This window comes from Papio anubis, chromosome 7 (genome assembly GCF_008728515.1).
Source record: "Papio anubis isolate 15944 chromosome 7, Panubis1.0, whole genome shotgun sequence".
Classification (NCBI taxonomy): domain Eukaryota; kingdom Metazoa; phylum Chordata; class Mammalia; order Primates; family Cercopithecidae; genus Papio; species Papio anubis.
The window spans coordinates 10275737-10301958 of NC_044982.1; the positions used below are offsets into that span (position 1 = coordinate 10275737).

Sequence of the window (26222 nt, forward strand, 5' to 3'; positions counted from 1 at the left end):
AGCCTGGCCACCCTCCCTGCCTCTCTCTTTCCCACTATAGCATGCTCTCCTTTTCTTTGTTAAACTTTGCAGCACTCCTCGCATACTGTAAATCCATGTCTGTTTCTCTGTTTGACTTCCTTCAGGAGGGCAAGGGACTTAGGGACCTGGGGCCTAGCACAGTGCCTTGCCCAGAGTCAGGATCAGCGAATGGTGAATGAATGAATGAGTAGTGAACCTGAGTTGTCATCTAGTCCTGTCTGCAGGTGAGGAAACCGAAGCCTGAAGAGGGGAAATTCTTTGCCCAAGATCACATGATTACTACTTACAGATGTCCTTTATTCAGTGTAAGCTCACGTTTTCTTGGTTTTAGCAATACTTATAATAATTTTAAAACTATAAATATATATAAAATAAAAGTTCAACATTGACTGAATATTTCCTATGTGGAGACTCCTCTGCTAGGCACTCGACAACACTCTTGGCCACTGTGTCATGGTTCCCAAACTTGTCTGCACATTAGTCCCCTGGGGAACTTTAAAAATACACCCCAGGGATTGGGATTTAGCTGGTCTTTGGTGTGGGCTGCGCTTTGGCATTTTTGAGAGGTCCCCTGGTTCTTCTCCTGTGCAGACGAGTTCCGAGACCCGGTGCATCACACTGCCCTGCCCCATTCACCAGGGCAGGGGAACATTCACATTCAGTATCAGCCAGGGTCCCGGCAAGAGATGCGACCGCTCCCTGTGACAGGCAGATGCTAGGAAGGAAATACTCAGCACATGGTGGGCAGCACAGGGTAAGGGAAGCCCACTGGCACCTCGTGGCTGTCTCTGAGCCAAGTGAAGACTTAGTAGCTCTTCTGTAATCCACTTTCAGCTCTGGGTCTGCCCTGGCCTCAAAGTCATGTGAGCCAGTGGCCATTCCTCACCTTTTGTGGCTCTCCTTGTGGGAATGGGATTAGGATGCCCCTCCTTCTTCATCCATCTCTCAAGAGACTGAAAACCAGGCACAGCCACAGTCCTGAAAAGACTAAGGGAGCAATTCCGAGAACTTACAGCTGAAAGAGGGCTGCCTGACTGGAGCTATGACCCTAGTTGGAGGGAAGCAGCCAGAGGGATAGACCCCCACCCCCACTCTCCTGCCCTTCCATCTCCTTCTGGAGCCTTCCATGGGTGGAACCTGACTCATGCCCAGTCCATAAGGCACAGGGTCCTGGGCAGAGGGCAAGGTGGAGAGGGGCAGAAAAGAGGAGAGTGAATCTACTTTGCCTTGTTCATATTTGTACCATTATTTGTATTTTGCAGATGACACAACTAAGGCTTAGGTTAAGTAACCTGTCCCAAGCCACACCACGTACTTGTTAAGGAATACGAGTCACTAGTGACAGCTAGATCCCCAAATCTCGGCAGCTTAACAAAAAGAGAGGTTTATTTCTCATTTCCAGAAAGTCCAGTTGGCATTCTGGAATATCTGAAAGCTCTCCTTCAAGCAGTGATGGAGGAGCCCAGGCTCCTTCCATCTTGTAGCTCTGCATCCCCTGGAACCTCAGAATCCCCAGCTGGGATCTCTGCACAGGAGAGACAGGAGGACCACTTTTATGACCAGGACATAGCCAGGGAGACAGGAGCAAACATCACTTATGCCACCATTGGTCAGAATTCTGTCACGTGGTCACAGCCAACAGGAAACACAGGTAATGGAGACTACTTGTGTACCCAGGAAGGAATGAAAGTGAGGTTGGTGAGCACCTGGCCTGACTGCTACCTGCAGATCATAACCAGCCCATTTAGATTCTGAATGCAGGAAATCTGACTGCAGATCCATGTGCTTACATGCTCTATTGGAATAACATTCCGCTGCACTCGAAGATAATTTGCTGTTGCCAGAATTAGGATTTTTTTCCCCTGGGCTTGTTTATATCCCTGAAAGCAGTTCCATACAGAGCAAATCCCATTCAGCAAACATCTGCAGGTGAATGGGGCAGGGCAGCGTAATGCACCGGGTCTCAGAACTTGTCTGCACCTGAGAACCAGGGGACCTCTCAAAAATGCCAAAGCGCAGGCCACACCCAAGTCCAGCTAAATCCCAATCCCTAGGGTGTATTTTTAAAGCTCCCCAGGGGACTAACGTGTAGACAAGTTTGGGAACCATGACACAGTGGCTAAGAGTGTAGACGTTAGAGTTAGGCTACTTGGGGCCGAACTCAGGCTCCATTACTTCTGATCTGTGTGGCCTTGGGGAAATTACTTAACCTCTCTGTGCTTCAGTTTCCTTCTGTATAAAATAATAATACAATTGGTAGGAGGATTCAAGTGCTTTGAACAGTTTCTCTCTGGCACACGGTAAGTATGACGTAAGACTTAGACACTGTTACTGTTTCTTGAATGCCTACTGTGTGCAAATGCCTGTGCTAGAGAGGAAAGAGATGGTCCTTGCTCCCAGGGAGCTCAGAATCCAGTGAGAAGACATCAAACTCTCCACACCATGGAAAAGGCAAAAGAAAAGGAAAAAAAAGAAAGATGTCAAACTCTACTATGCAAGAGACGAAACACAGTTAATCATCCCAGCCATTTGTCCCTTACAAATGTAAATCAATTTGCTTTGCTCCCCAAGAGATTTGAGTGGCAGTTCACAATGCTGAGGCAAGGAACATACACCACTGAGAGCAGCGTTAGAGTTGGAATTCCTGGTTTTGAAGACACCACCTGGTCTCCTCCTGTTTCTGGGCATCTGGACTTCTGCTTCCCCGGCATTTAACACAGAGCTGGGGGTGGCATCGGGGTAGGTGGGGGAGCCAGCTCCTTTTTAGCCTGATATTTAGGATTGCCTACTTACAAGGAAATTTGCTCTTAGAGCTACAAAAATAAATAAATAAAAATAAATTTCAAAAAGGGTGTTGGAGGCCAAGTTTTTTTGGGATTTGGAATAACTGAGAAAAATGAACACTACTGCATCCTTACAGTAAGAATTTCTAAGCCTACCAGAAGAGGACGAACCATTCTTTCAAATTTGGATTCCACTGAGGTATAGAGGAAAACGCAACTGCTCAGTGCAAAGTACTCACTTGACTCCCAGAACTCTAAAGTGAACATGGTGTCAGCCCAGATGTGGCCCAGTTATTTTCAGTGATGGAGACTTCAAGGCAATCCCTCTATAAACTGTTTAACATTTAGTAAAAGATGAGTGAAAAAAATGCCAACATCTATGCTATTTTCAGTACAGTATCAACGTTCTAATGCTGCAGACAGAAATCCTCCTTCCATTAATAACGAACACTTCAAAGGCCAAATACAGTTTCCCTCATGCCTCCATTTCAGTTTAAAGTACACTAAAGTGAAACTTTAGTTGTATTTGGCCCCTTCAACTCCCACTCTTTCAGGACGTAACTATTTCTTCACACCAGATTCTGTTTTAATTTCTTCTTAATTGACCGTACCTGGTTCCATTTGGAAAGCAATCTTAATGTGGCCCAGCCTTTATTTCCATTTTCTTTGGTGCCAATGGACTGGAATTTCAGCCAAATCTCCACCCTAAACGTTCACCTTGAGCCACTTAACTTTGCTGCTTCTTCATTTCTGATAAGTATATCTGATGGATAAATCACTATAAGGGTAACACTATGTCAATATGGGACACCATTTGAAATTTGGGTAGCTATTGTCAACTGCCTTCCCATAGAAGTTGTATCTATTGACATGCCCACGAAACAGGTTTATTATCTTTTTAAATTTTTTTTGAAGATATCTTTAAACAACACCCTTCAAGAAGCATCGTTGCCTTGTCCTGTTTCTATGTTCTGTTTCGCTTTGGAATGGATCTGTAGTGACTCCATGTAAGGGCTTGCTTTAAAAGAAAGTGTGTGCAGAATCTTGTCTGGGGAAAGAGCAGTCTGCCCTTGATGCCAGCAGGGGGCGCCCGCTCTCTTCTCAGTGGAACTTTGGTTTGGAAATCACCTCCTCCCAAGCATGGCACCCGAGCCTGTGCAAATTCCGACCCCACGCGCCGTGGGAAGGACTTGGAAACATCCTAACGATCCCAATTCTTTCACGAGGCTTGTCGGTGACAGCTTCCTCTTAGTCAAGGACACTGCGTAGATTAAAAAGAAAAACATCACGTTATTCCATGATTAATTTCTCCCCGTAAACATGGGGCTGGGGGCCAGCACGCCAGGCCCTCTCTCGACATGAAAATTGCCCCTGGTGGCACTTTCACGGCAGATTGATAAAGCCATATGTGGGGCATGAGAGAATAGAAATGTGCTTTGTATACAGATAAAGAGCTTCTGTGGCCTTCTCTGAGGGGTGTCTACAGATGCGTGTGACACAGAAGCCTGTGGAAGCTTCTCTGCCAGATCTCTCTGCTGGAAATGCAGCCCCCACCCTCCCACTCAAGGTGGGATTAGGGTGAGGCAAGTGAGGCTCTCACCTGGGCGCAAAGTCTAAGGCGGGAGCACATCTGTCAAACAATAATACAAAATTTTTAAAAAATCAAAATTAATGCAAAACATCCATGATGAACAAAACCTCAAAATTTTAAATAAAGACATGATTTGACATGGCATCTCCATGCTTGATTTGCTTCCCTCAAGGTCACCCTGGTCCCATTGGATCCTGATTGTTCTAAGAAGGTTGGCATTTTGTTCATGATGGATGAATCCCCTTCTTCCTTTCTCATCCCTTCCCAGTCTTACATTTTCCCTGCCACAAGGTTGGCTGTAGGACAGTGAAGGGAAAATCACACTGGAAGAAGCCACAAGGCATTGGCTGGGGCGTGTTGTGAAACACCAGGGAATGACACCAAAATCAATAATAGCGACTTGTTCGAAGTTGACGCCACGTATTGCACTTGCAGAGAGATTCTGCTCTAGTGATGTTAGCAAATACTTGTATGTGCAATGCATGCCAGAGATGGTTCAGACTGATGGTGCATGGTTGGCTATGTCATCATTCCAGCTGCTGTTCGTGTGATCCCCCTGCTCCCCTGCCATCCCATCAGCGCCTGCCTCCAAGCCTCCCTTTGCTCACTCTTTCCTTCGCAGCACCACGGCCTCCCTCCTCCATTTCGTGAAGTCCAATTCTTCACGGGCTGAAGTCCTATAAATGAGTACCCCCATTTTTCTAAGAGAAAGAGAGTGAGCTGGATTTTTTAATTATTATTTTCTTCTTTTCTTTTTCCCCCTTACCCTCTGTTCCCCACTTCCTACTTAGCTCTTTAGAAATGCAATTTATATCCTTCCCTTCACCAGACACTCACTACAGGGCAAGCTTATCTAACCATGTACTTGCTTAGAAGCTCCAGAGCCCGGCACCTCTCCCACCAGAAGACTGCCTCGAGAGACACTGGTCAATTCACAACGTCAAGTATGCCTGCTAGGAAACTCTGTCCCACCTGGACAGTATCTTGAGACAGTGGGCCACGTTACAACCTAGTTCTGCTCTGCCAGATGGTTGAGCAGGCACCATCGCAGGCAGAACTAGGAAGAATCACGTTGACCCCCACCTGCCGGCTCCCTCCCCTACATGCCATTCATGCCAAGTCCCACTTTAACAGCCCCTGCTTTCTGCCCCAAAAGTAAAGTGGTACCCTTGAGGCAGGAGCTTGTACTTCTTCCCCTCAGTGAAGCTTTGGAAATAAATCAGTTTCTTTATACCAGGCCTTGCTCTTGTTAATTGGACTCTGCCAGCGGCAAGTGACTGAACCTGTGATTCGGTTTCAGTCCCACCACCTCCAAGAAGTCTCTCCAGACAACCAGGCTTTCCTTGAGGCTGTTGTTGAGTGACTTGATCAGATAAGCGAAAATGTGGTTCTCAGCTGGGGAAGCGGGTGATTTTGCTCTGTAGGGGACATTTGTAATGTCTTGAGACATGCTGGTTGCCACTACTGGGAGAGGAAGGCTGCTCTGGGCGTCTAACACATAGAGGCCTGGGATGCTGCTAAACATCCTATAATGCACAGGACAGCCATCCGTGAGAAAGAACTATTGAGTCCAAAATATCTATAAGGCTAATGCACCCTACATCAGAACTCACTAAGATATTGATAAGGATTTTGTGAAAAATCTGCCATGAATGAGATTTGTAGTTCACCAATAAACTTTCTCCAAGGGATAACAGATATGTGAAATTTGCATCCTCTATAGTTAAAGAGGGACAGGATAATAGGAGCTGGGGTGTGAAGACACTCCTGTTTTCCCTCAAGAGTTCTGCACTAAAGAGGCAGATGGTGGAGTCAGGGCACAGGGCCTGCACTCTCCTCTTTATTAGTGATAAGGGCTAGGTTGGAAGGTATCACTCAGGCATGTGGCCACAAAATGGACTTTTTGATGCTGAATCCCAGAATCAGGCCTGACTTATGAAGGCCCAGGCAATGCTGATGACTTCCCCACTAGGGCAGAGCCTTTAACTCTATGCTTACCTTGTGGACAAGAGAAGACCAATCTGCAGTCAGGCACTTCCCAAAGAGTGAGAATGGAGGAAGGAACTGAGCTGCACAGGCCCAATTCTTTGGACAATCAGAGGAGTCACTCCTCTTCCAGGGAGAGGAGTCAGGGGTGGGGAAGAAGCCAAGGGTTTAGGGAGCAACCCCTCTTCATCAAAACCTGATGAGTCAGACAGGATGAGCTGAGTTCTGCTGCAGTAACAAAACCCTCGACTCTCTGTGGTTTCAAACAACAAATGTTTGTTTTCTCCTCACCTACATGTTTGCTGTAGGTTGGTAGGGAACTTTGCTTTTCCTAGTCACTCAGAGGTTCAGGCTGATGAAGTCCCCAGATCTTAATGATATCACTATCTTAACATAGCTTTTCAGGTTTTTCTACAGCAGAGAAAGAATGGAGGTCTGTGATCTTGAATTTTCTTCTGCCTAGAAGTGACACACAATTTTGCTTACATTGGCCAAAGCAAGCAAGAAGCCATTCTTAGTCTCTGTAGGGTGAGGAAGTTCAATGCCTTCAACCTCCTATTTTTCAGAAGAAGAGGAGAACTGGAATTCTCAGTGAGCAGTAGTAATGCCTCCCACAGAAGAATGAGGAAGAAGAATTTTCTGCCCTTCACCAGTTCCCAACCACAAATCAACATTGACCAAATGGCACTTCTATTCTAAAGACAAGCTGCTCAGGAACCATTTTCTAGGGAGCACTATACGGAGCTACAGTACTCAGAGTAGAAGAGCTGGCACTTGATCCCAGACCTCACACTGATGAAGTTGCTCTATCAGAATGCAAAGCATTCTGGGCCTCAGTTTTCCCATCTATAAAATGGGCATGATGAGCTTTTTCACATCCTGTGGACTCACTGAAGGTGGGATTTTTATATTTTACTTTTACATGCCATGTATTGGACACTCAGTAAGTGTTGGACACACAAAGCCATGAACGAAGAAGCTGCTTTGATTCTGTCTTAGATTGTGGAGGTCAGGGTTGGGGTACTCCCTAGTCTGTCATCATTTCACCTAACCCATTAGTGTTTTTTTTTTTGTTTTTTTTTTTGTTTTTTGTTTTTTGTTTTTGATGGAGTCTCATTCTGTCACCCAGGCTGGAGTGCAGTGGTGCAATCTCAGCTCACTGCAACCTCCACCTCCCAGATTCAAGCCATTCTCCTGCCTCAGCCTCCTGAGTAGCTGGGACTACAGGTGTGCACCACCATGGCCAGCTAATTTTTGTATTTTTAGTAGAGATGGGGTTTTACCATGTTGACTAGGCTGGTCTTGAACGCCTGACCAGTGATCCACCTTCCTTGGCCTCCCAAAGTGCTTGGATTACAGGTGTGAGCCTCTCTCAGCCCCATCAGTGGGCTTTAATTCCATCTGATGTTGACTTTGTGCTTGCTGCAGCCTCCTGCCCATTCTCCAGAAGCAGAGTGACTAGCTGCCTAGCTACTGATCACAGATTCATGAGTAAGCCCAGCCAAGACCAGTATAAGAACCACTCGGCTGAACCCAACCCAAATGGCCAATTACAGAATTATGAGTTGAGGTGGTTATTTTAAACCACTAAGTGTGGGGGTCGTTTGTTATGCAGCATAGATAACTGATACACTGTGCAAGCCATCATCCATATTCTAGTGAAAGTGATCTCTCTGAAATGCAGTTTGAAACATGCCTCTTCCTTGTTCAGTCTTCACTGACTCACATGGCCTAGAGGGCAACAGTCACTCCTTGGGATTGGCATACATCTTCCAGCCCTTGATTTTGTTGACTGAGAACTTGGGTGAGGGAAAGGTTGCAGGTGGCCAACACCCTCATTGTCCTACTTAACTTTAAGATCCAGCTCAGGGAACCCCCTTTCCTTCTGGAACTCCTTGCAGCAGACTTTGTCACCTCATGACGAGACATCTAACACTGAGGAATGATCTCTTTTCTTTTCTGTCTCCCTTATATGCAGTGAGCTCCTCCAGGGTGAGTGTGCAGTAGATGCTTCCTGGATTCTTTTGCAGGCTTCTGCCAAGAGATCTTGCAGCTTTGCTGGGCTCCTCCAGAGACCAGGAACCCACGTAATTGAAGGCCATCAGTTCTATCATGGAACAGCTCTGCCTGTCAAAGAGCCCTTCCTTAAATTAAGACAGAATGTGTTTTTCAGGAATTTTTTTTTTTTTTTTTTTTTTTTGAGACGGAGTCTCGCTCTGTCTCCCCAGGCTGGTGCACAGTGTGGGTCGGATCTCGCTCACTGTAAGCCTCCTCAGCCTCCCAGTTCAGGGCCATTCTCCTGCCTCAGCCTCCCGCAGTAGTGCTGGAATTACAGCCTGCGCCACCTCAGCCCTGCCAGTTTTTTTTTTTGTATTTTTTAGTGTGAGACGGGTTTCCCCCGTTAGCCAGATGTGGCCCCTGACCTCCTGACTCGCGGATCTACCTGCCTCAGCCTCCCAAAGTGCTGGGATTACAGGCTTGAGCCACCGCACCCGGCCTTAGGAATCTTTTTCTCTTTGATCCCTTTGGGGTAACACTAAGTGCATTTGTTCCTCTCTCTGCATAAGCTTATCTTCTGTGGTAAGTCCTCTGCCGCCGTGTGTCTGGAGGGTGTGCTGTTGTGTCCTCTCACCAGTCTGATCCCTGTCTTTGGAATCAGCCAAGAACTGGACACAATACTCCAAATGGACCCTGTCCAGTGCTAAATTCATGGAATATCACCTCCCTCATTTTAGAGGCTATACTCATTTTAATGCAGCTGAGAGCTGGCAGCTATTTTGGCAGCTACAATACACCAAGCCCCTTGTTGACTGAAGCCCTGAAATGTCTTGCTGTCATACTTGCTGGGTCCCAACTAATCCTTTCTGATAGTTTTCTGTCCCCTGAAGCTCCTGGGAAGTAGGCTTGGCTTCCTGTTTACTGTCTTAAACACAACCCCGGCCATAGGGAGTCTCTGCCACCATCAGGGCCACTCAAATGGGATCCCTGGCACTCAGGCCTCTTCTCTGACCTCAGCCTGAGACTGAGACCTGTCACAAGGGCCCAGCAGGCATCCTGGGTCTGAACAGAGCCCTTCAGCGGGAGCCCTGCTTACTCGGTGACCTTGGACAAGTCTGCTTGTCTCTGGACCTTGGTTTCCTCATCTGTAAGGCAGAGTGGTATAACTTAATTACGCATTCTTTTTAAGGTTTTTAGTAGGTTTGCATACAGTGATAAGAAAGATGCCTTGTACTCATTCTTTTTTTTTTTTTTTTTTCTGAGACAGGATCTTACTTCGTTGCCCAGGTTGGAGTGCAATGGCACGATCATGGCTCACTGCAGCCTCGAACCCCAGGCTCAACTGATTCTCCTGCCAGTCTCCCGAGTAACTGGGACTACAGGTGTGCATCACCATGCCTGGCTAATTTTTGTATTTTTACTAGAGACAGGGTTTCACCGTGTTGCCCAGGCTGGTCTTGAACTCCTGGGCTCATGTGATCTGCCTATCTCGGCCTCCGAAAGTGCTGGGATTATAGGCATGAGCCACCGTGCCCGGCCCCATTACTCTTTACTCAGTTTCTCCCAATGGTAACATCTTACACAAGGATGGTGCCATATCACAACCAGGAGAGTGACACGGACACCATTTTTGGGATTTTATTCAGACTGCTTTGACATGCATTCATTTCAGTCATAGTTAAAGCCTCTTCTGCTCATAGGAGAAAACAGTTGTTGGTGTTTGCTGGGGTGGGCCCTGTCCTGATGTCTCATACACGTCTTCGATCTTCCTCTTGTCCTTTCTTGCCTTTCCTTCCCTTTCTTTGCTCATTGCCTCTTTCCAAAAAGGGAGTAAGGCAGTCCTTTGGGTCACTTAATTTTCACAACACAGTGAGGCACTGCTCTCCTCATTCCCATTTGACAGACGGGCTGCCGAGTTTCTGCGGTCGGCCAGGCTCATGCGGTGGTGGAGCGAGGACTGGAACACTGGCCTGCGTGACTCTGAGCCCTGGGCCTCTTACCGGCTGCACTGTGCACTCAGCAGCCCCGCCGTGAGGCCCTTCTTTGGCAGGGGCCTGAGCTCGGGGGGTCCGGGGAGGCATGAGGGTGCTGAGAGGGAATCAAGGGGGTCTGGAGAAAGGGGCTGGGCACAGGGAAAGAGAATGGCAGGAAGGAGCTGAAGGTGCACAGAGGCCAGAGCGGAGCTCAGCCGGAGCCAAGGGCTTGGATCAGCCCTGGTTGGATGCCCAGGCTCCTGGGAGCTGTGGTGGGAGCAAGGGTGGGGAGGGCTGCTTCCCAGGGCTGCTTCCGACCTGCTCCTCGTCAAACTTGTGACTCATCTCCGGAGTACAAGAGCCTGCTTGTGGCCATTGCGACATCAGGGAGTTTCCCCAAGGCTGGGATTTGGAGGGCCTTAGCACCGTCCACTCCCCATGATGGATTATTTGGAGAGCCTTAGCGCCGCCCACTCCTCGTGATGGATTGGGGTGATGAAGGGGTAGGGTGGGGGCAATTTTCTTACTTTCCCACTGTAGGGAGCAGTGAAGGCCACATATGGCATCTGATCATGCGGTTCTGGAGCCCAGGACAGACCCAAAGCTGGGAGCGGATTGGAGTGAAAGCTCCTCCCTCTCTCTACTTGGCCCCTCTCAGGGAGAGAGTGGAAGCCCACATGGGGGCCGGAGCTGGGGATGCTGGAAGACTATTTACTAATTCCTCCCTCCACCCCAGGTGTCAGCACCACAGGTATGGCCTGGGCCTGGCCCCATGTGGAACACGCCAGGCAAACCTGTCAACCAGATCCATGGGAACTCAGATATATTACCTTTTCCCACAGCATCGATCGTTTTAGTCAAGGCAGAAATTTCTCCCTCTGCAAATGAATAACTGGCCTTCACCACAGAAGGGCAACAGAATTCTACTGTATGGGTTTGCCAGTTTCTCTCCCACTGTGGGGCCATTTGCTGGGCTTCAGTAAACGTTACTTATGTGCATCTCATAAATCAGGTGTCTGACTTCTCAGAATGTGGCTGCAGTCTACCGTTGAATTAGATCCTGTGAGCAATGTCCGATTTCACTGGCCAGCACGTTCTTCTCGAGTGTGGGATTGGTTTTTGCAAGCCCTAGAAAGGATTTTGATAAGCCGCCAACTTCAGGCAGGCTGAGAAACAAGAAAGGAGGGCATACGTGGGTCAGTTCGCTCGGAGTAGAAGAGGGAGCAGGTATTATTTTCCCTTTCCCACTCTCTAGTCCTGCCTGTTCCTGCCTACTTTTGCCACTTTGCCACAGAGCCTTTGCCCAATGAATTCCTGCCTGGGGGCTTGGAAATCACATTGGTGTTGGAGTCAGATGAGTTGGGTGAATCCAGCCTCTGCAGTCTGAGCAAGCACTGCCTTCCTTAGCCTCCTCTTCCTCTCCTAGAAAGTGGACGTCCTGAAACAGACCTCACAAGGGAGTCAGGTGATTAAATAAGATGACTGAGCCTATTGCTGTGTGTGACTGCTGTGAGTCCTACTGGGTGAACTTGGACAGGTCTTACTGCTCTGTTTCCTAGACTGCACAAGAAGAGCTGGTCCGGATCAGGGGTTGCAAACCCAACCTCCCATAGCTGCCATATGTGTGAATCTGATGGGAGGGCGCCCTGTTCACGGGGCTTCTGCTACGCAGCACCAAAGAATTGGAGCTCTGGGGGGATCCCGGAAGGTCAACCCCAAGGAGCCCAGGGATGTTCCTCTCTTTTGTTCACTGCCATATTCTCAGTGTCCACAACAGTGTCTGACAAAGTAGATGCTTAATAAATATCTGCTGAATGAATGAAATTGAATCAGGGTTGCTGGATCTTCCAAACATTCAAGAGAAACTGGAAAGCTGGCTCCCTGTGGGGAGTTTCAGTCCTGGCAACCAACTCAAGAGCCTGGGGGCTTGGAGTTCTAAAAAATGCCATGTGGTCCAAATTAAACACATGTGCAGGCTGGATCTTGCCTGTTGGCTCAGCTCCAGGCCTTCTGACCACACTCTGCTCTCCAGAAAATCTGCAGGGGCTGGAGCACTGATCACAGGGTTATCACTGATAATGTCCCGGTGGCCCAGCCGCTGCCAGCCTCTCACACCCTGTCTCCAGGCTGCAAGAACATGGCATTCTTTCCATTCCTGGAATGAATGAGTCTTTGCTGCTGTTCTGTGAGGACCAGCCCTTCCCGTGCAGCTGTGGGGACTGCCATTCTCCCCATTCCCCCAAGTGTCTTGGAGTCCAGTCACTACACCCTCTCCCCTACTCCATGGAAACTGACCTTGGAATGGCCTCTTGGCCCACGGACTCTTTCCTCCCCAGGGCCTGACAGTGTCCCACCTGCCTGCAGGGGCCCAGTGGAGGGACCACCCACCACCTGACCTCCCCATTCGCTGACTATGTTGTCTCCAACCTCCTTCCTCCCTCTACTTCAGCCACCTGGTGTCAGGGATATACTTGGTCCTTGTCATCTCCTGGGATGGCTCTGCCTCTGGAATGTTCTATTCAAACATTCCTGCTCTGTGGCTATGACTTCCTCTCTCTCTCTCTCTTTTAATGAGACAGGGTCTCCCTCTGTCAGCCAGGCTGGAATGCAGTGGCACAATCTTGGCTCACTGCATGTAGCCTTGACCTCCTGGGCTCAGATGATCCTCTTGCCTCAGCCTCCCGAGTAGCTGGGACTACAGGTGCGCACTACCACGCCGGGATAATTTTTGTATTTTTTGTCGAGATGAGGTCTTGCTATGTTGCCCAGGCTGGTCTCGAACTCCTGGGCTCAAGTCATCCACCTGTTTCAGCCTCCCAAAGTGCTGGGATTATATATTGCACCCTTTGTGGAAATCAGGCTCACGACTGACTCCCTTCACAGTGTACAGAAGATCATGCCCAGCCCTTCTTCTCTTTCTTGCTCTGTCACCCAGGTTGTCTCATTACACCCGTCCTTTAACACACTGATCTCACTTCACTTCTTTCTCTCCCTGTGCTTGTTTCTTCCTTCTCCATTATTCCCCAGAGTCTGACCAGGATCCCCAATTCCCATGACGTATGGCCGTCTGTCTGGCTAAACCCTCCTCCAGAGCAATCCTTTCCTGGGTCTGTCGAGCATTGAGAGTAAATTCACACAACACAGCCATGCTTTCCAGCTTCAAGGGGGCCCTCAAAGCCCCCTGGAGCCCACCATGCTTGCTGGGTGAACTGTCTTTGCCAGCTGACCATTGTGGATCCAGCCTGTCCATTCTCCTCCAGCCCCAATTCCCTCCGTGACCCACCTCGTCCTCTGCCGTCCTTCAACCTCTCCCTCCTAACCTGTAACCCCACCTGCCTCTGGGCCTACTCTGTTCCTTCGGTCTGGAACACTCCTTTCCTCCATTTTGCTTGGTCAGCTTCTCATTTTTTGGGATTCAGTTTATGTGTCTCTTCTTCCAGGAACCCCTCTATAACCATCCCTCCCAGCCACCCAGACTGGAGCCCTGCTCTGGTTCTCACGGCACCCCTCACCCTGATGAAGGCGGGCACCCTGCTCTATGACAATCTCTTAATTATTGTCCCGGTTGCTGTGAGTCCCTGGAGGGTAGAGACACTGTTAGGTCACCTTTGGGTCTCTCGTAGCAAGACCTGCACCAATGCCTTACACATTCAACAAGAGCATGCGCAAGCATTCTTTTGTGAGCAGCTCTCCCTTTCCCGCCTCCGCCAGCCCTTCCTCTCTGTCTCCACGTATCCAGACTGCACCCTTTGTGGAAACCAGGCTCACGGCTGACTCCCTTCACAGCGTCTTCTCTGCTAACCTGAGAGGGAACCCATCCCCTTTCTCTCTGACGGAGAAAGATGCTGGATCCGTGGTGAGCTCATGCAATTTCTCATTTCATTTTTTATATGATAATATGTGGATGTATGTAAATTCCTTGGAGATAGAACTTCTAGCTGTACCATCCCTGTATTCCTGGCAGTTAGCCTAGAAAGCTTTGAAAAGACAAATGGAAGTGTAATAAGAGAGGCCATTACCCAATACTTGTTATTTGTTTCCTGCTGCTGCTATGACAAATTACCAGAAACTTGGTGGCTTAAAACACAAATGGGACCAGGCGCAGTGGCCATGCCTATAATCCTAGCATTTTGGGAGACCAAAGTGGAGGATCACTTGAGCCCTTGGATTTGAGACCAGCCTGGACAACTCAGGAAGACCCCATCTCTACAAAAAATAGAAAAGTTAGCCAGGCATGGTGGTGCACACCTGTAGTCTCAGCTACAGGAGGCTGAGGTAGGAAGATCCCCTGAGTCTGGGAAATTGAGGCTGCAGTGAGCCATGATTGTGCCAGTGCACTCCAGCCTGGGCGACAGAGCGAGACCCTATCTCAAAAAAGCAAAGCAAAACAAAACAAAACAAAACAACAAAACACAAATGTATTCTCTAACAGTTCTGGAGGCCCAAAATCCTCAATCTGTTTCCCTGGGCTGAAGACAGGGAGTTGGCAGGACCCATTCCTTCTGAAGGCTCCTGGGGGAAGCCATTTCCTTGCCCTTTACAGCCTCTAGAGAGTGCCTGCAATCCTTGGCTCACAGTGGCTGCCCTGAATTCCTATGGCCTCTGCTTCCACAGTCACATCTCCCGACTCTGAGCCTCCAGCCTCCCTCTTATAAGGACCCTTGTGATTCTATAGGGCCCACCTGGATAATTCAGGATCATGTCCCCATCTCAAGACCCTTAATTTGGTAACAGCTGTAAAGTCCCCTTTATCATATAAAGTAACATTCATGAAGTCCAGGGATTAAGTACCCCCCAACCGATGGGAGTGATTATTTAGCCTATCACAATAGCATTTATTATGTCACAAAGAATTGATAAGAAAATCAGGCTTCTTGGCCGGGCGCGGTGGCTCAAGCCTGTAATCCCAGCACTTTGGGAGGCCGAGACGGGCAGATCACGAGGTCAGGAGATCAAGACCATCCTGGCTGACACGGTGAAACCCCGTCTCTACTAAAAAATACAAAAACTTAGCCGGGTGAGGTGGCGGGCGCCTGTAGTCCCAGCTACTCGGGAGGCTGAGGCAGGAGAATGGCGTAAACCCAGGAGGTGGAGCTTGCAGTGAGCTGAGATCCAGCCACTGCACTCCAGCCTGGGCGACAGAGCGAGACTCCGTCTCAAAAAAAAAAAAAAGAAAGTCAGGCTTCTTGGTTCAATGCTGTTTTAATTCCGCCAGAAAAGTTGGAAGATTTCTTTCCTGTGGGATGAAGATATTGGGGCAAGACTTTTAGGGGTGCATTGTTTATAAAGTTCCCAGACCTTGGTCCTGAAGAGCCGGCCCGCAAAGACATAAATGACTGGGTTCAGGGAGCTGTTGGTGAAGGCCAAGAAGTTGGCCAATTGCAGACCCAGGTCGATGAAGTCCTCCCAAAAGCAGCCTCGGACTGCTTGCACCTGGAATAAGAATTCCAGGAAGGCAAAGAAGTGGTAAGGGGCCCAGCAGACCAGGAAGGCCACCACGAGCGTGACGATCAGCGCTGTGGTCTTGCTATCCTTGCGGCCCCCGCACCTTGTCCTGCTGACCTCCTCCCGCCCTCGCAGGGAGGCCAAGATGTGGTAGTTGAAGAAGACGATCGCAGCCAGTGGTAGGAGGAAAGCCAGAATATTTAACTCCACAATCCTCGCAAAGTGCCAGGCCTCATGCGGGAGGAGCAAGATGCAGGCGGTGATGTTCAGATCTGGGACGGCTTGGATGGATCGCAGCAGGAATGTGGGGATGCTCAAGAGGCCCCCCACAACCCAGATGAGCACGCAGGTGACCCGGGCCTGCCTCCGCCGCTGCCGCCTCCGGCTGGCCATAGGGTGCACCAGCATGCAGTAGCGGTCCTGGCTGATGGCCACCACCAGGAAGATGCTGATGAACAAATTGGCCTTGATGACGCCGTTGATGACACGGCAGAGGAGGGCTCCGAAAGGCCAGTTAAACTGGTTCCAAATGTTCTCTGCCCAGAAAGGCAAGCCCAAGACAAACACCAGATCAGAGGCCGCCAGGTTGGCCAGGTAGATTTCTGCCACGTTCAGTCGCCGCCTGGGCAGGAGGAAGACCAACAGGACGAAAAGGTTCCCTAGGAGACCGAAGGAACAGATGGAGATGATAAATGTCGGCAGCACTCTGTGCAGCAGGTCCCAGGCTTCCGGAGCATTGTCACAGGCTGTAGCATTTTGAGGGAACAGCTGGCTCTGGTTGGAGGACTGGAGCTCTAGAGGGGGCCAGGATGCCATGCACAGTGACCTGAAATGAACAGCAGGTAGAATAAAACAGGAAGTGGCAGACTACAGCCTATGAGCCAAACCAGCCTGTTACCTGTTTTTGGACAATAAAGTTTTATTGGCACAGAACCACACCCATTCATGGACACATTATCTACGGCTGCGTTCATGCTACAAGGGTGAGTCGAGTGCTTGTAACGGAGACTGTCTGGCTTGCAAAGCTGAAGATATTTACCATCTGTTCCTGCAGAGGAAAAGTTCGCTGACCTCTGGTTTAAGGGATGGTGCCTGAGTCCAAATCCTGGTACAATCACTCAGTGTGAGCTACTTAGACCCATGGACTTTCACTTTCCTTTTTAAATATTGGAGAGAATCGTGTCTCTCTTGTGGGATCATGGGAGGGCTGTTGTTAGGATCTACAGGGTGCTTAGCTCTGTGCCTGGCATAGAGGAAAGACTTTGGAAGGTAGTGATTAGTCTTAGTAACAACTGTACCATTATTATTACTATTAGAGTTTTAACGGCATTTAATGAGCAGTTACCTCACACCTTGCCAGGCACTGAAGATATGCAGGACAGAGTAGCCCCAGCCTCATGGGGCTGCAGACATGGAGGCAGAGGTCACGGCTTGAAACAGAACTGAGGGAAGCCCGGGAACAGCAAAGGAAGCTGACCTGTTGTGGCTGGGACCAGTGTGGTGGAAGGGATGGGGGCAGTGCTAGGAGGTTCCTCTTATGGGCCTGAAAAACATGAGTGCTGGCCAGGTGTGTTGACTCACACCTGTAATCTCAGTACTTTGGGAGGCCAAGGCAGGTGGATCAGATGAACCCAAGAGTTCAAGGCCAGCCTGGGCAACATGGTGAAATCCTGTCTTTACAAAAAAATACAAAAATTCGCCGGGCATGGTGGTGCACACCTGTGGTCCCAGCAACTCAAGAGGCTGAGGTGGGAGGATCGTTTGAGCCTGGAAGGTCGAGGCTGCAGCGAGCCATGATTGTGCCACCGCACTTTAGCCTGGGCCGACAGACTGAGACCCTGTCTCAACAACAACAACCACAACAACAAAAAAAAAAAAAAAAAAAAAAAAAAAGAAAGAGAGAAAAAAAGATAAAAGAAAAAGGAAAGCATGAGTAATAAATAAGGATAACAACTACATTTGTTAGATGGTATTAATGGTCTCTGTGTTCCAGGTGCCATTCTAAGTGTTTCACATTTAAGTATTTTCTCATTTAATATTCCTAGCAGTCATTCAAGGTAGGGGCCATTGTCATCTCCACTTCGCCAATTAGAAAATTGAGTGCTGAGACCCAGAGTCACCTGTCTGAGGTCACACAGCTGGTCAGTAGAGCCTGGATTCAAACCCAGGCAGTCTGATTTGAGAGCCTGATTGACAGCCTGTGCTTCTTTCTGCTCTTTTCTGCTGCACCTGTCCCTGCTCGGTGAAGGACAAAGCCAGGCTGAGAGAAGTTAACCAGCTTGTCAGAGAAGACCTAGGTGGTGTTTACAGTGCTACGCTAGGAACCTTGGTCTGCATGGGCCCCAGAGGCCGTGCTCACAGCCATGCAGCTGACTGGCCTCCTACGCTTGCTGGTGGGCACAGTGTACACTATGAACTTTGGTCTGCATGCCCCCCGTAGCTCACGTTCACAGCCACGCAGCCGACCTGCCTCCCATGGTCCCATGCTGAGTTTCACCGGGAGAGGGATAGAAAGCTCTGTCTCTTTCCATAGGGAAGACTGTGTCTCCCAGCCCTCTGTGGTCCCACAAGGGGTAGATCCCATCCTGTGCTCATGGCTTTGTGGCCTCCTGCCCGCAAAACCGGCCACAGCCACCTCGGGGACCCACAGAACACTATCCGCAGAGTGAGCAGCTGCCTACACTGTGGGATTTATGGGGCTCCAGATGATCTTCAGAGTCTAAACATTCTTCCACAACTTGGATAGGTTAATATACACCCAATGCTTAGCAGGGTTCCTGACTTATCGTAAGCACGTGGCAAATGTTAGCTGTCACCATCATGATTGTTATTACTGGGTGACACCTGGGATTGCTTCAACTGCGCAAAGCCTCACAGATACCAACAAAAGCTATCGTGTAGCAGAGAATTAATCCTGGAAGAGCATATTTGGCTGTGTAACCTCGGGAGAGTCAGTTCATGTCTCTGAGCCTGACTTTCCTCACCGAAGGAAGACACGATGTCCTCAAGAGGCTCTTCTAGCTGTGATAGTCTGTCATGTCACTCACATGGAGTTATTCACACTGGGGTATAATTCACTGGTTCCTCCAGTCATTTTTTTTGCTGAACAAGTATTTACTGAGAATGTACTATGTGCCAGGTACTGTTCTAGGTATTTAGGACAAAGCAGTGAATACAGCAGGCAAAAACCCCTGCTCTCAGTGTGCGTATAAGCCTAGCGGGAGGAAGGAGTTGATAAACAACACACACACTAAATAAACATGCTGGCGAGTGACAGCTGGGGAGAGTAGCAGTGCAGGTGGTGAGAAGTGATCAAATCCTAGAGGTGTTTTGAAGGTAGTAACACCATGATTTTCAGTTGGATCTGGGTAGGAGAAAGGAGAAATTGGACAATGCCAAGGTTTTTGCATTGAACACCTGGAAGTATGAAGTTGTCATCAGCTGAAATGAAGGTGACAGAATGAAGATGAAGCAGTTTTTTTGTGGGGGGTGGGGAAGATCAGGAGTTCAACTTTGGAATTGTTAAGGTTGAGATGTAAATCGGACATCACATGGGGACATCCGGTAGGCAATTAGATAGACAAGTGTGGTATTCAGGGACAAGATCTGGGATGATGAGACATAACTGGGAGTTGTAACCACAGGAACGGCATTTAAAGTCACACGGCTGGATGAAATCACCGAGAGAGAGTAGATAAAAGAGTAGAAGCTGCAGAGCTGCCAGTTGACAGATCAGCAGGAGACACGGGAAATTATGATTTGGTGGTTGTGAAATATCCGTGGCACATGGAAGCCGAGCAGTCCCCACCCAGAGCATAATATGGAGGAGGCTGGAGGCTCTTGTTACAATAGTTTGGTCATTTTTTGCAGGGCATAAATCCAAAACTATGTTTATTTTATCATTTGGCAATACTTAAAGAATTTGCAATAAACCCTTTTGGAGTGATGAGCTAAAAAACAAATGTTTAATGGAAATTTAAGTGCTGCACTTCTGTTGCTCAAGGAAGTTGCTGATGAGCAGATAGCTTGCATAGAATATTTGTTGACATTTGCATCACTATGGGGTCTGTAGCAATTTCACTGATTGCAAGAAAACCTGACACAGAGCTGCTACTTTAGAAATTAGTAATTTTAAGAACGTTGCACCAGGCCAGGCACAGCGGCTCACACCTGTAATCCCAGCACTTTGGGAGGCCAAGGCAGGTGGGTCAAGAGGGCAGGAGTTCAAGACCAGCCTGGCCAAGATGGTGAAACCCTGTCTCTACTAAAAATATAAAAATTAGCTGGGTGTGGTGGCAGGTGCCTGTAATCCCAGCTACTTGGGAGGCTGAGGCAGAGAATTGCTTGAACGTAGGAGGCAGAGGTTGCAGTGAGCTGAGATCGTGCCAGTGCACTCCAGCCTGGGTGACAGAGTGAGACTCTGTCTCAGAAAAACACAAAAAAACAAAAGAACATTGCACCCTAAGACACGGTTCTCATCCATGTAGTTGCAAAAGATGCTGATGTAAGATCATTCTGAGAGGCATGACTTTTCCCTTAGATCAAACGACTGTTCTTTAAGTTAACTCAGCTCACATTTAATTCCAGCTTTTCTTGTGCATGTGCAACAGTGGAAGTGATGGCTGACTGTGTGTTGGCTCCATAAGAAGAATGTCATAGAAAGCAAAATGGTGCCCGCTCAACACAGTATCCTCAGACTCTTCAGACAGAAAAGCCTGTCAATTCCAATCACAATTCATTCTTTCATTCAGCTCATGGAAGCAAAGCAGGGCTTTGCAACATTCATTCTGGCAAAGTGAAACAACTGACTTTTTGTGAATGCTATTTTAAGTTGTTTAAATTTTCCACACTGGAAATAAAGTCACTGCATTTTTGTGAGGATAAAACACAAATTTTGGTGGAGTCCAGTGTCATGGTAACAACAATATTCTTACTAAATTAAGACACTAATGAAACAGAAATATGATTGGAACAGGTCATGGTGCATACACAATTTGTTACTGCATGTAAATAAATGTCAATATTCTATAAATAGAAATAGATGTACGAGACAAAATTTATAAAATGTTAAAACATGCACAGATTTACTGAACTACAAACTTGATGTGATAAAGTTGTTCATGAATTTTTTAAAAAACTCGACTTCCGCATGTGTTTTCTCTTTTATTTTTCCATTATCTATCAATTTTGGAGGACATTGAGTCTCAGTGCCCTAAAATGTTATTAAATAGATTAAATAGTGTGTTGAAACAGATCTCTAAATTTTTGTTGAATTTTGTTCCAAATCAGTTGGAAATATTTAGTCAAGTTATTCAATAAATAGAGCACCAAAACATCAGCTTTCAAAGCTTTTAGTGAATTATAAGTATTGAAAACAAAGCTGGTATGCAGAAAAATTATAAAATGTATCAGAAAATGATAAAAATCAAATGCTGTACAAGAGTTAATTTTGAAATTCTAAAATGAGCTCTGGAATAATTCAGTTTGTGGGAAGAATCTTTTTAATTGGATAAATTCATGTTCTGTACGGAAATGAGACGAAATTGAGAAAACCAGTGATTTGCAGTATCTGAATTTGACAAAACATTCAAAACTTATAAGTAGGTACAACTTATTTGAAAGGTTTAATCTGGTAAAGAAAAAAAAAAATACTTCTGGGCTGGGCGCGGTGGCTCATGCCTGTAATCCCAGCACTTTGGGAGGCCAAGGTGGGTTGATCACCTGAGGTTAGGAGTTCAAGACCAACCTGGCCAACATGGTGAAACTTCATCTCTACTAAAAATTAAAAAATTAGCCAGGCATGGTGGTGGGCGCCTATAATCCCAGCTACTCAGGAGGCTGAGGCAGGAGAATTGCTTGAGCTGGGGAAGCGGAGGGTGTGGTGAGCCGAGCTAGTGCCACTGCACTCCAAACTAAGGCACAAAGACAGCACCTGTGAAAATATCTGGGCTAAAATATTTATGCAATTCCATAGGCAAAGAATTGGACTTGAGAACAGCATCTGCCTGGCAGAATTTGCTGAGAGCTTATCACTCAGAATCTGCAGAGGGAACATTTTCTGAATATATTATGGTTCAAGAGAAGAGTCAATTGAAGGTACTAATTTAAATTTGTTAATTGTAAAATTTGTGGAAAAAAGATTTCAGGCAATTATATGGAAAAATTAAAAATAACAAGACCACATTGAAGAAAATACATTATTGGGAAAAATACCAAAGACATGGTATCAGTCAGGTACAAGAAACCGTAGCATGTGAATATGCAACAAGAAAAGTTATTTTGCTTATCTTATTTATTTATTTTTTGAGACAGAGTCTGGCTCTGTCACTCAGACTGGAGTGCAGTGGTGCGATCTCAGCTCACTGCAAGCTCCGCCTCCTGGGCATTCTCCTCCCTCAGCCTCCTGAGTAACTGGGACTACAGGCGCCCACCACCACGCCCGGCTAATTTTTTTGTATTTTTAGTGGAGATGGGGTTTCACCATGTTAGCCAAGATAGTCTCTATCTCCTGACCTCGTGATCCGCCCATCTCTGCCTCCTGCTTATCTTATTTTTAAATGTTCAGTTAATTAACATAAAAATGTTTTATTTTGCTTTAATATTCATAGGTGCATGTATATGTATTTAAAGACTTTTTTTGAAAATCGTTTTTACCTAGAACTACTTTATAACACCATCAATATAATATAACAATTTTGTTGGACTTTTTTCCTCCCTCCCTCCCTCCCTCCCTCCCTCCCTTCCTTCCTTCCTTCTTTCCTTCCTTTCCTCCTCTCCTTCCATCCCTACTCTCCTTCCCTCCCTCCCTCCCTTCCTTCCTTCCTTCCTTCCTTCCTTCCTTCCTTCCTTCTTTCCTCCACATCCCTCCCTTCCTCCCTCCTCCCTCCCATCCTTCCTCCCTCCCTCCCTCCTTCCTCCCTTCCTCCCCCCCCCTCCTTCCTTCCTTCCTTCCTTCCTTCCTTCCTTCCTTCCTTCCTTCCTTCCTTCCTTCCTTCTTTCCTTCCTTTTTTCCTTCCTTCCTTCTTTCCTCTCTCTTTCTACCTATAAATACTGATTTTTTGGGGAAATAATTTTTGACTATTGGAGTGCCCTGGCAGTGTGCACAACACATGGCCTGGCCATTCTTCTCCTAGCTATCTCTGATGATGGCCAGGAAGCTGAGGTCTATGGTGACAGAGGTTGGCCGGTGGGAATCGGTGAAATTCCCCTGTGATAGGTTGGGAATTCTCAGGGTGAAAGGAGGTGAGATCCTGACCTATGGTGGAGGGGCTGGGGCATTGAGAGTTTGAGAAGAGACAGGAGGGTGCTGAGCACTGATATGGTTTGGCTGTGTCCCCACTCAAATCTCATCTTGAGTTGTAGCTCCCATAATTATCGTGTGTTGTGTGAGGGACTTGGTGGGAGATAATTGAATCATGAGGGTGGAGAACAAAGCCAAGCCAATATCTTGACTTTAGCTCAGGGAGACTGAGTTTGAACTTCTGATCTCCAGAACTGTAAGACAATAACTTTCATCGTTTTAAGCCATTAACTTTGTGATAATTAATTACAGCAGCCTTAGGAAACCAGCACAGGGGGTGAGGCTGCACCTTGCCCAGGAAGCCAGAGACGACCAGCTATGCAGGGACTTTAGCTCAAATCTGATTAGGTCAGTGGACACCGCCCCCATTCCCAGGACTGGGAGGTGGCTGGGGCCACTGCAGCCACAGCATGTGTCTGCTCATGTGGGGCTTATTTTTAAAAGGATTGTCCTCACCTGCTGCTGTCTGTGTTTATAAAGTTGGCCAGAGAGGAGAAATCTTCCTTTGCCAGGTTTAGCTTTAGCTCTGATATTTGCCTGGAACATAGTAGGTGTCCAATAAACAATATCTATGGATATTGTTAGTAATATGTGACCCTATTTAAAGAACTCAGAAGGGGCATTGGGCAAGTCTACGAGAGAGGGAGATTCTATAATTTCTGTGTGATATTTTCTGGATTCTGCACATTTTAACCTTGGCTATGAGAGAGTGTGACTTTTTTCAACAAATTAGTTAATTCTTCAAATGAACTCCAATTTCAACAGCATGGTGATGATAAAGGTGTTGGAAATCCAGCCACAGATGTTAAAGACCGTCAGCACGGTCACATAATAAGATGCTACTTTCTTTTTTTTTTTTTTGAGACTGAGTCTGGCTCTGTCGCCCAGGCTGGAGTGCAGTGGCCGGATCTCAGCTCACTGCAAGCTCCGCCTCCCGGGTTTACGCCATTCTCCTGCCTCAGCCTCCGGAGTAGCTGGGACCACAGGCACCCGCCACCTCGCCCGGCTAGTATTTTGTATTTTTTAGTAGAGACGGGGTTTCACCGTGTTAGCCAGGATGGTCTCGATCTCCTGACCTTGTGATCCGCCCGTCTCAGCCTCCCAAAGTGCTGGGATTACAGGCTTGAGCCACCGCGCCCAGCTAAGATGCTACTTTCAAGCCACGAATAACCCAACCAGTTATTGGTCTTATGAAATCTTGTAAGCCATTCCAGAGAGACTAATTTAATTTTTATGATTCAGAATTTGCAGGCTGTAACGGGTCAGAGTCCATGCAAGCTCTGGGGGCTGTATTCAGCCCTGACATGTTTCACTTGATTTTGATGTAAGGAGTTACTGGAACCTTCCCAACAGTTCTAAAACCTTTCCCTCCTCCTCCTGTTCTGGAAAAGCAATGAAGACCTAAACTAGACATGAAATAAAAGTCTCTTAAATTGATTTAGAGTTACTTTTAAAAAGTACCCTCACAGAAGCGGAACATTTTGCCAAGAGGTAGGTGTAAAAGGAAGTTTTTTGTTTTTCTAAGAGACTCAGATTTCCCCTTATATTGTACTCTCATAAAAGAGAAAGAAGGTGGTCATTTACTTACTCAGGCAGAAAATGAAGGCGTTCACAACTTTAGCTGGGTTTTCTGATAGTGAGAGCTGCCTTTGGAGGTGTTTTCTCTTCTGGGAAGCTCTGTGGAAATGTGGTCGCTTTAAATTATATAACCTCCTCTCCAATGACGTCATTGTGGGGATTGCCGCAAAAGTGAGTCTTTCGGGACTCACTCCAAGTGGATTTGGAAGGAAAAATCCACTCTCATTTCACTTTGCACTTAAGGGATGATGACAGATTATTCAGTTACCATCTCCTCTTTTACTTTGGTACCATCTGCAGAGGCCTGCAATCCTGCCCAAGACCTGTACATTGGCCAATAGGCCCTAAAAACACGTTTTGGCATTGCCAACTTGCCCCAAGGCTCGCAAAGTGTCAGTGAACATTGAAGGACGGCTTTTGACCCCTTCACTGTTGGCTTCTGAATGTCTGGGGCTCTGCAGCTGCTTTTGTGGGAGCCACTTCGAATGGCCCCTTTTGAATTTTGGTCATGAAATATACATTGCCAAGAATTCATCAGAGTGGACCCATCACACAGAAAGCTAGGAAAACGTTTGACTCATGCAATGTTCAGAGTTGAGTAAGACCAGATATGCTTTTTCCTAATCCTCCTTGGCGGCTCTGAAATTATGTTGGCATGGGTCAAGTTGAACTACTCAAGACCTCATGTTTCAGACAGTAAGATACTTTTGGCTTTCTTTGAGAATCAGGTGGCAAGATTCTCCAACTGAAGGCCCCTTACCTGCCATCTTAAAAATTAAGATCTTCCCAGGCCACCCCCTACATGTAGGAGAACTCATTCATGCCAGAATTCAGGGCTTCGAGTCTGACTTCTGGGAAGGTGACTCTAAATGTTTGGAGCAGAAGGTGTTACCTCTGTCTTTAGAATCTTGCCTTTTCCTTGTGTTCCCTTTTTCTGCTAGTGACGTCTCAATGGGAGCCAACTGCACTTCAAGTTTTCCAGCTATTTTCTCCTGTTGCTGAAGACCTTAAAATTGTGGAAGTAGGTGGAACAAATAGCATTCTGAGGCTCAGTAGTGGATGTACATTTCAGGGAAGAAGTTGGAATTTGCCTTAGAGGATGGTTCCTTCCTATCAGGAGAGACCTCCTGGGTGGGATTTGCAATAAAAAAAAATTGTCAACAGGAAAGCATCTTCCATCATTCTGGGGATAGATCTGAACCAGAAGAAGGCTCCAAATCTTAGCCTTTCCTGTTACTTAGTAATGTAGGCGGGGGTCTCTCCAGCCCGCGGCTGGCTTGTTCTCCCTTCAATATGAGTTTAGACTATACCGTTTCTGAGAAACATTTATTCTTAGGAGATGTCTCCCTGTCGATTCACCCAGGAGCGCGTATAAAGCCAGCTCTGCCATGAAGAGCACATGCAGGTCTGATCTCTGCTTTGCCTCTCGCTGGAAGACAGGCCACGAAGAGAGCTGGCCTGAGTGAGCTGGACTTCAGAGATGCATCTGGCCGCCTTGCTAAGGTGGTGGTGGGGAATGGAAAGTTCTTTAAGAAGACCCATGTTTC

General features: G+C 47.4%; 1 protein-coding gene across 1 annotated transcript; it reads right to left on the reverse strand.

Moving 5' to 3' along the window:
- Positions 1-15535: 15535 nt before the first annotated feature.
- BDKRB1 (bradykinin receptor B1) lies at positions 15536-25091 on the reverse strand. Its single transcript, XM_009212210.4, has 2 exons — positions 24686-25091; positions 15536-16623 (listed from the first exon to the last, which is right to left on the reverse strand). The coding sequence occupies exon 2, from the start codon at positions 16611-16613 to the stop codon at positions 15555-15557; it is 1059 nt and encodes a 352-aa protein (XP_009210474.2). The 5' UTR covers positions 16614-16623; positions 24686-25091; the 3' UTR covers positions 15536-15554.
- Positions 25092-26222: the final 1131 nt, after the last annotated feature.